The 15,522-nt window shown below is 44.8% G+C and overlaps 1 protein-coding gene across 4 annotated transcripts in view; it reads left to right on the forward strand.

The window, feature by feature from the left end:
• Nucleotides 1-1,946: 1,946 nt before the first annotated feature.
• NEK6 (NIMA related kinase 6) overlaps nucleotides 1,947-15,522 on the forward strand; it is a 516,220-nt gene continuing 502,644 nt past the window's right edge. Inside the window, exon 1 of one of the 4 annotated variants that reach the window (XM_085613747.1) lies at nucleotides 1,947-2,114. Coding sequence is in view for 1 of the 4 variants with exons in the window: in XM_085613746.1 (XP_085469872.1) it covers nucleotides 2,928-2,967 (40 nt within the window). In the remaining 3 variants the exon portion in view is untranslated. Of the gene's footprint in view, nucleotides 2,115-2,877; nucleotides 2,968-15,522 lie in introns of those variants that run through there. The other 3 variants (XM_085613749.1, XM_085613748.1, XM_085613746.1) reach the window with 3 other exon arrangements.

The raw sequence follows: 15,522 nt of genomic DNA on the forward strand, positions 1-15,522 counted from the left end.
TTGGTAAGTGTGGATAATCAGAGGATGAAGTGGGCGGGATCACAGGGGTATTACATGCCCATGCTTTTTTTAATTTAAGAAAAACAGTTCCCCTACTTTTTGTGAAAAAACATCCGGCCCGGATGATTAATTCAGATACCTTAAATGCTTCAGCGGAAGTGTAAGGCAGGGAGCCTCCTGTGCTCTGAAACTGAAGGCAGGCAGACAGCAAAACGAGAAACAAGTCTTCTTTCCAGGGTGCCTGCTTGCCTGAAAAAATTTAAATGTACACAAATGGTTAATCTAAAAAATGTAAAAGGTGCTTGGGTGCCAGTATCTGCTTTAATTGATGAAATCACCTGAAGCTTCTTATGACACAGATTTATTATTTTTGATTAGTAGTGCACAGGAGTTATAAGCTGAGCTTAGTGGCGGCTGCTGCCAATCAAAACCAGTAGGGCGGCGGGAGTGAGGTACAAGTGAGGCTGGGAAAATTTTTTTAAAATCACTTCCCTGCTGCCCGCTCCGCTCCAGCTGCTGGTCGCCTCGTTCCTCTGGCTCCTGTTGTCCCGGAAGGGGTTGGATCTGAAGGCACAGGTTCCCCACCCAATCCAGACGCTGGTCTCTAGCATGACAGCAGCTCCAGGATAGGTCTGAGCAGCCTTGTTTGCCGCTCAGACGGTGCCTGGGAGCCTGTGAGGTTTCTCCAACCCAGCTGCACAGTATAGCTGGGTTGGAGAAACATCAGTGTGCATTTGTGTTTGGCCGGCTTAAGACGGCCGGCCAAACACACATGCGCACTTATAAGTGCACAGTACTCTTCCTTGCCTCAGCCCGGCACCACCCCTCCTGACTTATGTAAGTAGCTCAGAGAGAGATAAATAAAAAGATATTAACAATGTTTTATTATTGTTTTATTAATCATCTGCTGGTGGAGGGGTGACGCTCCGACGCCATTACAGAGGAACCGCTCCTGGCTGAGCTGTGAAGTACATGCTTTTAAGGCGCAGCTATAATTGCACTACGCACTGTCTGGGTATTAGTAAAATCTATATTATGAAAGCACCTTTTATCTTAAGCCTTTAAGTGCACTTTGTAGCAGTCTATGTTTTACTGTGTGTAATGCACGTTTAAAATAATGACTTACAAATGCACAGTGCTTTCTGTCACAGACTCTTAGGATTAAATATACACAAGTCACTTCACTATTCTCCACTGTACCAACCAAGACTCACTTCTTTGTCCCTCTGGCTACACACACTGACCTCTGCAGTGCACTAATAGAGGTTGCATAATGTACTATGTAGTGTGTCTCACTGATCATCTTAAATTGTGTCTATTATTCATTTATGCTGCGCTATTTTATATGTAGTTACCTGAAGGTGAAAGACCAAAAAAATCTTATAGAATATTTTGTTTTAGTAGCCACACCTTTGACCCCGCCCCACACTCACTGATCACGCCCCCATTGCATGCAACATCACAGTTCCCATACTTTTTAATGCACTTCCGCCGCTTGTTATAATGATAAGCCAGTATAAAATAAGACATATCTGGTTAGCATGTTTTAAACGATTGCAGCGAAAAATCAAAAATGTGGTCTTGTTGAACTTGAGTTCGGTGTCTGAAAGTATGTACTTACAAGCAAATAAAACAGGATCTGAACTTGTATTGTATCAGGGAAGTAATTTATCCGCCACTTTCGTTTTTGCATTTGCATGTTGTGCTTGCGCTTTTTCCTTAGTAATAGAGAAAAATAGATATTCAAGTATCCAACTGTGCACGGTGGAATCGCACACCTGACCTGGAACAACGAGCTCCCTGTGCTCGTCGCCCACACATGTGGTGGTGAAGTGCATGCTCTGAATAAACTTTTGCTTTACATTGTTTAGCCCGCTTGCATCTTTTACGGAGGCTTTCGTCTTTTGGGCGTTTTTTCACAGGTGGTGGCGCGTGCTGTAGCAGCCGGACTTGGCAGGTCTCGGATAGAGAAGGGGAGGGAGGCGGAGGGGCGGCTCTTTCCTCCTCAAAAGCTTGTGACAAACCCTCCCTGACACGCTGCTTTTTTCCCCCTTTCTGACTTATTCGGCACTTTCTGGAGACTCCCCAGGCCTGCCCGAGGACTCCTCGCTCCGGTAAGAAGCCTCTCTGTTCCCTTAGGGGTACCCCCGCACCGGACTGCCCCCTAACTTCCCCCGTGTCTGCTCTGCCACTCAGGGGCTGATACAAGATCCGCTGCTGCTCACTTTTCAGCTACATGGTAACAAGTCATTTCCCTGTCAGTTTCAGGTTGGCAGCAGGGCTGCAGCCCGCCAGGAGGGGGGTGCAGGGAGGTGTGGGGTGCAGAGAGGTTGTCCAGGAGGGATGCAGGCGTGTAGTGGAGGAGGGTGTGGGAGAGTGTGCGTGGACAGGTGAGGGGTGCTGACAAGATGTGAAGGAGGTGAAGTGGGGTGCAGTGAGGAGTTAGGTAGCCAGCTGTGGGCGCCTAGAGAACCTAGAATGGAGGTGGATCAGCAAGGCGCTAGGGGAGATGTGAAGAGTGAAAACCAGAAGTGTGAGGCTGTGAGCATAAAGGGGGTCGTGGGGGTCATCTAGGGGGCTTGGGGTGCTGTGTGTGTGACTGGAGTAATTTCCCAGAATGCCGTGATGGGTTCGGGGAGTATGTGGAGGAAGTGAGGGATTAGGGGACAGGTTGGAATACAGTGACAAACTTTTTTTGAGCAGCTGTGGATCTCGGTGTCTCTTGTTTACAAGTGTCATGCTGCAGTCTGGATGCCCCCCTCCCCCTTCTCCATATCCCAGCTATGCAGACTTGGCAGATACTCTGCAAAACTATTAAACTCGTTTCCCACACTGCAGAATATAAAACTGCACCACTTGGCATCGGACCCCTATCGCGTGGCATTGAACTGACAAGATCTTTCGGCGCGACAAAGCACCTAGAAGGGATGGTTTTGAAGCGTTTGAACTTTAAACATTTTCACAAAAGTAAGATAAGATAAATTTATGAAACTCGTAGTTATAAGCCCTACTCCAAGATTGTTATTGTGAGTTTTGTATAGCGCTGCGTTCAGCACAGGTCTGCTTCCGGGTGCTTGGACTTCCCGGCTTTGATATTGATGCAATGCTTGGCTCAGTGTCTGTGTCCGAAACCTTTCAACTTCACACCTCCAATGTTTAGACAGCTAAAGAAAGGGCCGCCCAGTGGGACTTGACAGCTCAGTGGACTAATGTACCTGCGGCAGAGATCTGCATGTTTGTGTTTGTGCTATGTACGTAGTCTATTTTTGTTTTGTTACCTGGGGTCGTGATTGGGAATAGAATTGAACTTTCTTAAGAAAGAAGCATTGAGCTGAGTAGCTTACTGAAAAAAGACCAGTATAAGTCGCATGAAAAATAAAGCAGTGTTGTGCGTCAGCGTCATGACTGTTCCTTCTAAAGCTGAATCCTTGCATTGGGTGGTGTATGCATCTCTGGTGCCCTGGGGGTGCAATATACCTCCTTTCTTCCCCATGTTTTGTATCCGCAAGAGGACCCACGACACTCCAGTCCGGAAATTGAAATGAGGGTCAAAGGAAAGACATTTCAGGCGAACAAGCGAGGGACTCTTTTACATCGGCCTCAGACGTTTTACTTACCCAACGAACAGCTGCGTTAAATTCTGTAAGGAGGGACTTGCTGGGTTCCCACGAGGGCACCTTCGCTTTCTGAACCAGGGGCATTTCTAGGAATGCCCGAGAGTGGGTAGTTTTGGCGTTCAGTAATGGCACATTCCCATCATTAAAGTAGTTTTGTAGATCAGTGTCACTTGTTGATCACTAGCTCTGTAAAGAAGAATCGTATATATAGAAGAATGTTGTAGTTCCAATTGTACCGTTTTGGGGCAAAATGAGTATTATTTTTGGGTGGTTTTGAGATGTTATTTATCGAACAGTGGAGACCCCAGTTCCCAAATATTTCAAATTGGGGTTTCTTTTTCTTTACTTCCAAATGACAACTCTATACAAGATTGAAAGACGAGGTTTTGTTCTATACGACATGCCCCCGGGGCCCCTGCCCCATTTTACCTTAGTGTATTATCAGCACCCGCTTTTGAATTTATATATCGCCTACAAATTCGAATATGTCCGTTTTCGTTCCATGACCGCTATTATAAATGATGTTTGGCTAGTGTTTTGGGTAGGCCTGAAATACATGGCAAAATGAATTGTATTGTCTGGCAGTTGCCTTCATTGTGACAGCTTGTGTCAGCAGACTTGTGCAGCAAGCATAACAGCCCACACTGTATGCACATGCAGCCTAGTTCTCGTGTTGTCAGCCCGTTTCAAAAGACTAGTCATGTGAGACAACATGAAGTAAAGATCACACAGATTGTGCGACTGACCAAAGGAGCTGGGATTAGAATTCCGGTATTTTTCTTCAGAAGCAGGCAACAAAGTCACTAACCCGCATTTTGTTAAACAACTTCTGGAATTGTAAAACTGAATTCCCAGTTATTGACCATAAACAAAATACAAGTTGACCAGAATGTATTTGTAACACAATTTGCGGCGTGCTGGATAACTGTAACTGAATCATAAGTAACGTTTTTGTTTATTTCTTATGGAATGTATACTCGGTGCAACTTTGTGGTTTGTCTGACTCTGTGCATGACATAAATAATGACCGGCGGCTTGTTTAATGCAACCGTGACCGAAAGATAAAGTAATTTACCCAGGATCACACAGTGTGGAGAAATGTGGAGTCATATACCCAGGGTCACACGATGTGGGTACTCGTGGGTTAGAATCCGTGTCTTCTAGTTAAACACTCAATATAATGGTTAGGTCATCGTGATTTTTCGTGCAATCTGTGACGTAAGCAAAAGAATTACCTCCGTGTATTCACGAGTAAAAAAATGCACAGTCTGGTGGCAACCAGGGCTGAACGGGAGTGCACGTGCAGGCAGTGATCCTGGTGTGAGCTTCCCTCTAGGTGGAGAGGTTTGCGCAACAGGGTGGGACTTTTCGGTGCTGGGAGGAGGCATTCCGGGCAGAGAGGCCTTCGTATCTACAGTTGCTGTCATGTTTGCGAACTCCATTATCTCAGTTGAGGTTTAAACGATACATATATCATTTTTTGATGGCCATGCGCTGGATTTGAGGGGCAGGGTGGGATGCATTTTGTTCACGAGCCATCACCAGTTCCCCGTTTCTGTGTAGGTCTGCTTGAAATACGCATACCTAACTGTTATGCAAAATACCCCATATTAAAATGACCTGGTTGTTTGTATTTTATATAGCGCCTGCTACTGCAGTTTTGCCCATTCTTAGCACTTACAACATCACCAAGAACTCCCAAGCAGTCATGTCACCGCCCTCCAGCAGTCAGTAGAGGGAGGAGGAATGTTCTGTTGTTAGAGATACTTAAAGCGCACATGATCACCACAGGATTCTTGGCGCTAGCAAAGTGGACTATATTCCCCATGGGAAGCGAATGCTCCATTGCACTGGGTGATTTACCACGTCTTCACAAGTTGCAGGATCTCTGTTACCCCCCCAGCTCTAGCCGAGGCAATATTCACATCTGCCGCCGCTGTGAGAGGCCGAGTAGTGGCTCGGCTGGAAGCGCCCTGAGGCCGTTTCCTGCAGTCACTCGCTACATACCTGAGTAATAATCCTTCCGTGCCAAGGTTCAGTTCAGAGTAGTTTTCTAAGCTTGGCCGGCCTGGACAGGTCTTGTTTTAAAGTTATTGTGAAATAAAGTGCTGCGCACGTATGCAGTGTACGGTGGTAGTGCTGCTCACGTATGCTGTAGTGTGCAGTATACAATGGTAGTGCTGCTCACGTATGCTGTAGTATGCAGTGTACGGTGGTAGTGCTGCTCACGTATGCTGTAGTGTGCAGTATACAATGGTAGTGCTGCTCACGTATGCTGTAGTGTGCAGTGTACAGTGGTAGTGCTGCTCACGTATGCTGTAGTATGCAGTGTACGGTGGTAGTGCTGCTCACGTATGCTGTAGTGTGCAGTATACAATGGTAGTGCTGCTCACGTATGCTGTAGTGTGCAGTGTACAGTGGTAGTGCTGCTCACGTATGCTGTAGTATGCAGTGTACGGTGGTAGTGCTGCTCACGTATGCTGTAGTGTGCAGTATACAATGGTAGTGCTGCTCACGTATGCTGTAGTGTACAGTGGTAGTGCTGCTCACGTATGCTGTAGTATGCAGTGTACGGTGGTAGTGCTGCTCACGTATGCTGTAGTATGCAGTGTACGGTGGTAGTGCTGCTCACGTATGCTGTAGTGTGCAGTATACAATGGTAGTGCTGCTCACGTATGCTGTAGTGTGCAGTGTACAGTGGTAGTGCTGCTCACGTATGCTGTAGTATGCAGTGTACGGTGGTAGTGCTGCTCACGTATGCTGTAGTGGGCAGTATACAATGGTAGTGCTGCTCACGTATGCTGTAGTGTGCAGTGTACAGTGGTAGTGCTGCTCACGTATGCTGTAGTATGCAGTATACAATGGTAGTGCTGCTCACGTATGCTGTAGTGTACAGTGGTAGTGCTGCTCACGTATGCTGTAGTATGCAGTGTACGGTGGTAGTGCTGTTCACGTATGCAGTGTACGGTGGTAGTGCTGCTCACGTATGCTGTAGTGTGCAGTATACAATGGTAGTGCTGCTCACGTATGCTGTAGTGTGCAGTGTACGGTGGTAGTGCTGCTCACGTATGCTGTAGTGTGCAGTATCAGGTGGTCTCAAAGTAACTGCCACACTTTGGAGTAGCACCAAAGTGTACAAAAAGTGATGGATGGAATGCTTGAAATAATCTCAGCCACTGGTAATTACTCTGGAGCCGCATGCCAAACCAACGTTATTTTTCATACCATGGCATCTCAGTTTGGACCCAGTCATATGCAAATCAGTCTTGGCCGTGCTCCAATGGGAACAGTCCAGCCCGAATTGCCAGGCCTCCCTGAACTAGAGCACTATCAAACTAGGATTTGTTTCTCCCTAATTCGGGTTTATCATCCCCATATAGCTTGGTTTCAGTGGCACTTCGTGCATGATGCCCATATCTGGGCTTACCCGTCTCACTTAGGGTGACATACTAAAGTATAGAAAACCGTGATGGATAGAATGCTTGAATTAATCTCATCCACTGGTACTTACTCGGCCGCATCACAGTCAATTATTATTTTTCACATCATGCCACCTCAGTTTGGACCCATCCATATAATAACCAGTCATGACCCTGCTCCAATGGGAACAGTCCAGCCCGGGCTTCTAGGCCAGGTCCTCCCTGAACCAGAGGACAACTAATCTAGCACCAGTTTCGCCCTATTTAGGGCCATTGGCAACGTATAGCTTGGTTCCAGTGGCAAAGTGTGCCTAATGTGCCCATGTATGGGCACACCGGTCGCACTTAGGGTGACGCACCGAAGTATACAAAAAAGTGATAGATGGAATGCTTGAATAAATATCAGCCAAGCACTTCGTCCATCACTTTGTTTTTGACGCCCAGAGTGGGACGGGTATGCCCAAGACCTGGGTCCTGTGCTCACAGTCGGCGCTAAGAGCTAAATGGGTCTCAGGTTGCTTGTGTCAAAACTGAATTCCATATGGCTAGGTCCAAACTGAGGTGGGACGGTGAGCGAAAAACTATGGTTTGGGATGTTGCCCGAGCCATTGTCAATGATTTTATCCTAAAATTCCATCCATCACTTTGTATTTCACACTTCGGTGAAACAGCACAGTCAGTGCTGGCATTGGAAAAACTTTACTCCTGGAACCCATAAATTGAGGATCAAGGTGTGTCAGTGGAAAAGGGGTGGAGTGACGAGGGAAGAGTTTGAAAGTTAACTCATGCATTTATTTTTTATAAACTGCATCAAGGTCAAATATGATAGTAAATCTGCTCTGGCTTACTTAATTGATCACAAAGAGGCTTCATTTTAAAATATATTTTGGGGTTAAAGCACCAGCTGCTAAGCTCTGTGCGTGTCCAGCAATTTTCATGGGATACCGGTAACAACGGCGGCTGGCAATTAGTAAGAGTGGGGGAGGGCAAATGTGTAGTGGGTGGGTGCATGCAAGCAAGGTGAGTGTAAATAAAATGAAAAAATAATCACTTACCTTGCTTGCTGCACGACTTCGACATCCTCCTCGCTTTGTGTTCTGCTCTGTCTCCTCAATTCCCTTAACCAATCCCGGAGCAGCTCTCCTGCTGGCACCCAGCCTGAGAGCGGCGCCAGAATTGGATGGGGCTGGCTGGATGCTCCTTCAGCCCCTAGAGGCCTGTGCTTGGTCTCCACCCAGCTTTCTAAGACAGCTGGGTGGAAAGCTTCAAAATCCGCTTGTCACTTTGCCGGCTCAAGATTGCTGGCCAAAGTGACATGCGCACTTTAGAGCATCCAGCCAGTCACTGCTCCGGTCAGCATGTCTCTAGGATAGGGGCTGCTGGTGCTGCTACAGCGTGCACAACGGGAACAAATAAAATGGCAATGAAATCTTTTCATTGCCATTTTATTTTTTCCTGCGCAGCTCGTGGGGGGGGGGGGGGGTGGCACTCCCCCCGCCATCGTGAAGAAAACTCTGCTGACTGGTTAGATAACTCCTGGCTAGTGCACTTGATGGTTAGATCCGTGTTTTGTCTAGTCAATGTTTTGGTGTGTAAAGTAGAAGGGACGGTTTATGGGCCTGCTGCAAAGCATGCTTGGTAGCATGCAGATCACAGATTTGTATTTTAGGAATATGTAAGAGTTACTGCGTTCCACACAGTCATTCTTTTGTTACTTGCAATTCATACGTTGCAGTACTTCTAATATAGCACAGTGAGCCATGAAGCAGCATTAATGAGCCGTTTACAAACTGCAAGTCATGGATTAAAACTTATTTTTAATTTTTCTTTTTTTATTTACTCAAACTGGCTTTTTTCCCCCCAAGGTTGCTAAAAAGGTTTCCTTTGGATACTAATCACGTTTGACAGACAACCCAGCCACTGCCTTACATTTTTAATTCCTGATTGTGTTTCTCCCGACCATACACTCTTAACATGTAATGCCTACTAGTAACGACGATAAGTGACTCCTTTACCTTGTAACCCTTTTTAAATTAAGTAACAGTTCCTGTAGTTGATTAGCACGTTTGTATGATATATTGACTCTGTATAATGTGTGCATGTGATTTGTCTCTGTATAATGTGTGCATGTGATTTGTCTCAGTATAATGTGCGCATGTGATTTGTCTCTGTGTAATGAGTGCACGTGATGGGGATGAGTAGCACTATTAAAAAAAGAAAAACCATATATATATATATATATATATATATATATATATATATAGATACATTAATAGGTAGGTGCCACTTAAAACGTTATTTGTGTGATTACTCACACAGACAGATAAATCTGACATTCTTTCTTTGCATACGTATCTTGTAAATACAGGGCTTGAATAAAGTAAATAAACTATCTTAAATCCTAGTTTCTCTGAAGTACTTGTGTAGTGATAACAAACTGCGTCCCTTTGTTTCACTCCATTGCATTTGCATCCTGGTGTTAGGCTCCAGATAGCGCCCTGCAAGAATGTTGCTGACCAAGAGGTGGGCTGATGGCCCTTTAAGACAGGCTTTTATTTTTGGGCCCAGCTGGAAGTGAAAATAAGAAAGGACCGAACAGTCTGCTCCGAACAGGAAGCGATCAAAGTGTAGGGTCTGCCGAATGTGTCCTTGTGTTGGCACATTACAACAGGACAAATTCAGCTTGTTATTGTGACCAGCACATATCCCTAATCCGGCTGAATAATAGCTGCCAGATCTGAGATCAGGCTGGACCCCTCTCATTTCTTGCACTCAGCACAATCCCTCCAAAGCAGACAAGTAGTTAAGTTACTACTTTTTCATGATTATAACCTGTGAGAATGATATGTTGTTACAATGTTTTTATAAAGTACATGGCATTACATGGCTTCTTAGCGCTTTGCTGCAGACCTTTATCTACTTTTGTGAGTTTGCTGATGTTGGTAGCATCCTTGGCTTGGTATCCTTGGAATGGCCCTAGCCTGGTGACCAAGATAGATACATAACCAGCATAGGGTCTTTCCTTTTAGATGGGTTCATGGGAGGAGGAATATTGGAACCTAAACCCTGTGTGAAAGTTTGGGGTCTCTCTGCATGGGGTGTGTGTCTCTTCTATCCCTCTGCCTGTTCAACGTTGGACGTGTAGTTCTTTTACCTGGTGTCTTATTGACCTGCACAGGCTGGTTACTGCCTTTCCCGGGGACTGAAGGCATATGCCACATTTATCTATGGAACACCACAAACTGATTCCCATGTAGGTGATTGACTAGTTGTTGGCATTATTATTCGCCCCTCTAGTACTGATGGACCTTCAGGGTAGGTGGCTTGTTTGGATATCGCTGCAAAAGAGACTTCGAGTTTGGAAGGGCCGCAGAGGGATTGATGGATGCTTCTGTTGACTAGAAGTAGCAAGGTTTGCTGGAGAGACCTTTCCAGAGAGTGGCAACAGCGTTCCACCTTTTCAACACTTCTGAGGGCTGGCCATTAGTAAAGGAGTTTCTCATTTATTCAGAAGAAAGGATTGGATAGTATTGCTTCCCTTACACTGTTAGTTTACACTATGTAGACCGTTCGATACTTTTGCAATGCAACCATGGAGGTGTTTAGACTCTTACGCTTAGAATTTAAAGGCGAGCAGTTATTATTGAGTTCACAGGGCAGACTATGTCTTGAGGCCCTTTACGCTTGATTATATCTTTTCGATTAAGTATATCTTACATTTGGATTTCCCCACTTTCTCTAAATCATTTTTTCACTATTCCTATGAGGTGATCCTGCCTCTCTGGTCAGTAATAATCTCATTATTGGAAGGTACCATGGTATAAGGGTTGTTTGGTATTCTTACAGGATTAGAATTCTTACAGTTACAGAAATGTATTTCAAAAGTGGCGTCCCACTGATGGTGCCATTGTGGCCTTCTGCTGCACCAGAGGCTACTCCTGACCTTGTTGAGACATGGAAGTCCAGAAACAAGACTAGAATTAAAGGAGGAGTGTACACTCTAAGCTCACAAATGTCTAGTAAAAAGGTAGTGGGCACGAGCTTTCTGAAGTATACATCATTGACTTCTCAAAACATGTGAGCTCAGCTAAAGATAAAAAGTAAAGTATATTGTGAAGATAATTAATATTTAAAACTCTATTATGATGTGCTTCTGTTGTTTCTTCAATATTTAATTGGAATTAAAAATGTTTTACTTTCTCTTACAACATCTTTTATGTACACCACAGCCCCCCTTCTTTCATGTTATTCCCCTGTCTCTTTGATGACTAGGTTTCAATAACTCATTTTAAGCGACGCATGCCTAATCTGGGACTTTTTTCCCGTCCACTCATCCAAAATCAGGTTTGTTTTTCAGTGTGGACTTTGGCTTATGATGCTCGCGTAGGTGGTTCCTGGGAATTGACGAATCTAAGTCACACAAGGTTGTTGGAGAGCAAGTGAAATGGAGTCCTCAAGGAGTGTCGAACAAAAGGAGGGCCGGGGGAGGATTAAAAACCGGCGGGTATTGGCACCCAACTCATAAATCATTCACACCATGAAATACCCGGGTCTAACACTGAGCACAAATAAAGAACCTAGAATATCAGAGGAGTATTCCTTTATTTGGACTAAATCACTCACCCACCTGAGGGGGCTTGCTTCATCATAGGGATTCTCCTGACAGCTAATCATGTTGAGGGTTACAGCTCCCTCTCTAACTGGGAGGAGCTCTTTGGATGTTTTTAGCAATCCCCATGGACTAAGCAGGGTGGCGTGGCTAGCAGAGTGTGCAGTGTGTAGAAAAAAAAGTGATTCAAAGCTCACAGGTCAAGCAACTATCACGTACAGAAAAGTAGCCTTGTTAGGAGATTCCTGACAAGTAGACATTTTTCAGTTGAGACAACACAAAAGACCAACTGGCTGAGCCCGCCTGGGTTTTAAAAGGTGTCGAGCCCCAGGAGATGTGTTTGACCCAGAGAGTGGGGCCCCTTTCCCTCCTCTCGTGTTGGCTGCCTTTTGGGGACTGGCCTACGTCCTGGCCCCAAGCCAGGCCCTGTGGCCAAACCTCTGCTGCACATGGCTGAAGGCTGTGTGTAACGTGTGGTTGGCTACATGCGGGGGTTTCAGTACAGGGCCTGGCCACAGGCCAGAACCTGCGGCGAACCCCCTGGCTGTGCACGGCGGCGGCTGGATTAATGTATGGTAATTAAATATTACTTTACTTTAAAACCTAGAAATTCACTAAAAAAAACAAAGGCTACAGTAATGTTATAGTTAGGAAATAGCATTAAAAAGTCCATAGAAATTCACTGAAAAAACAAAGGTTACAGGGACGTTATAGTTGGAGAATAGAATTTAATGAAACAGAAATTCACTAAAAAACAAAGGGTATAGGTACATTTATAGTTAGATTCAGATTTTACACACACAAAACCATAGAAATTCAGCAGTTAGAGTTCTCTCAAGTAACTATAAATCGTGCTCTAAGGTAACTGGAACTCGTGCCCTCGCCATGCACTGGTAAATACCCCACATATTACGTCACTCATGACATCTTTTATGACATCATTGGGAATATCAGTGCAACATTTGCTGTAAAAGTATTGATGAGAAAACTGTGCTTGAAGGGGGCGCAGGTTACAGTTACCTTAGGGTGCGAGTTATAGTTACTTGAGAGAACTCTATCTGTTGAATTTCTATGGTTTTGTGTGTGTAAAATCTTAACTTCACTTTTAACATCCCTGTAAACTTTGTTTTTTTAGTGAATATGTGTATATATATAATTTTGCACCCCAATCGAACTCCAATTTAGATGCAGGCCTTTTTATTAAAATGCAAACCATTTTTGGTTATATACTTATGGAGATGATACATTTTAAGAAAGGCAGAAAACCTCTGAGATTTTACATACAGGGTACTTCTTAAAGGAATGCCGCGTGGATTACAGCTTAGTTGGTCTATATCCTGTGTCCAGTTCTATATTATTATTAATTCCATATATTTCAGTTCTAAGTGAACCTCAGTCCATCACTGTATTGTGACAGCTTCTGTATAGCCCAGACACAATTGTTCAGATAGTTGTACCGAAGCATTAACAAGCGAAAAGCGTTCTGTAGTAGCCAGCGGCGCGCGAGGAGAATTGAAGGTGTCTTTCAGCATGTTTGCCACACTGATTTCCTTTTTCTTACTCTGGTTTTCTGGTTAGACTAGAAATTCCAGTTTGATGGTTTCATTTAATGGTTTTTCTCCTTCTGTGTTTGCTTTCTAAAACAGTGTCATCCCCAACAGGCTCTAACATGTGAGCCCAGAGCAAAGTTTAATCTTATTTTGTCAGACTTTTTCTTTTAGCAACCTATTTAAATTTCAAATTTGTTTCAGTAAATATAGTGCATGTTATTGAATTACGGTTGTCTCTGCATTAAAGGAGCAGCAACATTTTCTTGATCTGAACAGATTTCCTTTAATATATTTTCTTGATGGTTTCAAAGGCTCCATCAGGAGTTCGAAAAGTTAGCTGTGTGCAAAAAAGAATAATAATAAAACTGACCATGGGCAGGTGTTGAAAATCTAAACTCTCTGGCCTACAGGTAGTAAGTAGGTTTTCGATTCTCTCAATCTATGCCAATGACCATTTCCTGCTGGTGGAACATCATGGAGTAAGACATGGTAAGGAAAGGGCTGCAGCATTAACAGAGCTCTGGAAGGCTCTTCGAAGGCCAGTTGGGGCGGCGCAGTATGAGGTGGTGGTGTCTGGAGCGGTGCGTGGGGATGGGGCAGGTTGTCCAGGGTCACGCAATCGGGTGACCCTGCAAGCAGGTGGGACATGTTCTGGGAGTGCAGGAAAACTCTTTATACAGCTTGGCCTGGATCTACGGGAGACGAATATCCGTGCCAGATGGAGTGAACAAGAGCCAACCACCATCAATTCCCCAATTTTCCTGTGCACCCCTCATTTCTTTCGGACTAGAAATATTTATGCATCTCGCACATTTACCTTTAGTTGGAAAAACAGTTATGCAAAGTTGGTGCCCCCAAGGCTTCGCAATTGTGCTCACCCCTAAAGAAAAGATGGCACATCACTGTTGAGGCAAGCAGCCATCTTCATTAGCTGGGGCACCTTTGGCAGAGGAAGTAATTGTTTATGACCTATTAAGTGGAGGTTACTACTTTTTAGGGAGCAAGTCTTCTCACATCTGGCTTTAACTTCCTAAACATGTTGTCTACGACAAGATGTTATGCTCCTGGAACTTCAACAGCAAGTTGGCGGTAAGATGCGATTACCCAAAGAAACACAAAACATGCTTTGTGACTTGGCCTGCAGCAGAAAATGATGTACGTCATTAAAGGAAGTCCCGCCTCCATAAGGTCAGGCTGGTGCAGCTGGCTATGTCCAGCACCAGTGATGGAGGTTTTTCAAAAGTAAATTTTGTTTTTTTAAATAAATAATTTGCCCCATTGTGTGCTGCTCACAGCTTTTTCATTAACTCCAGTTCCACAAAGTACTGTTGCTGCGGGACCATGCACCCTCATGAAAATGTCTGCTAATAACTCCCCGGTTGACGCCACCCTTTGGGTGATGGGGTGTATGATAGAGAGCGCCTGAACAATGACTGCAGGGACAAGGAACAACTTCTGAAGCCTCAACAAAAGGGGAAAAACATTCCCAAAACTTATGAAGACCTACGCTATTGCAACCGGTTGGTGGACACAAAACTCGGGCGGGTTGGTGTTAAGGACAACACAGCCTGGTCTTTCTTGGGACATCCTCCCGTTGAGTCCACCCACCACAAGCCAACTAAAACCCAAACAGCACCAGGGTGGCACTCGACAGAGTGGACGTAGCGCTATGTAATATCCTTCTGACCTAACATAGCAGGAACTACAAATGGGCCTGCGCGGCTTGCAGATACAATCTGAACGCGCCTTCCTGGCCTGAAGAATATCAGCATTTCCGTTGGGCAGATTGCACTGTTGAAACAAACCATAAATATAGCCCTAATAAAACCAACTGCAAACTCTCCGATCACCTACGCGAATGATGCAAGAACACGGGCTCTCTGCGTAAGTACAGGCTTCCTCCCAAAATTAGACCACCTCTTCTTACGTAGAGATCTGCGTCCTCAGAGGCTCTGCCAGTACTCGGCTGTATTTATTTTTAAACATTGTGCAAGAAAAAACATAAAGTGACATTGTTTTCCAGGCTCCCAACTGCTTCTGGGAAGCTATTATATGCTATCACTGCGTGGGCTTTAATTGTCACTTCAAAGTTGTATTTGGAACGTTGCCTAAAACCGAGACCAATGACTGCACTTCAAGTAAGATTACAACGCGGAGGGCAAAATCCACAGTATGGCGGCCCTGATCTTGGTGTGAATGGATGAATGAGCTACTCTTAAATGCACGTTTGCCCGGAGGCAAGTACAGGCCAAGAGCTGGGGCAGTCCATTTGGGAGGGTGCTACTATCGGAAACTGACTTATCTACTATATGTCCCATGCACAAAGG

The sequence above is a fragment of the Triturus cristatus genome, chromosome 1_2 (genome assembly GCF_964204655.1).
Source record: "Triturus cristatus chromosome 1_2, aTriCri1.1, whole genome shotgun sequence".
NCBI lineage: Eukaryota > Metazoa > Chordata > Amphibia > Caudata > Salamandridae > Triturus > Triturus cristatus.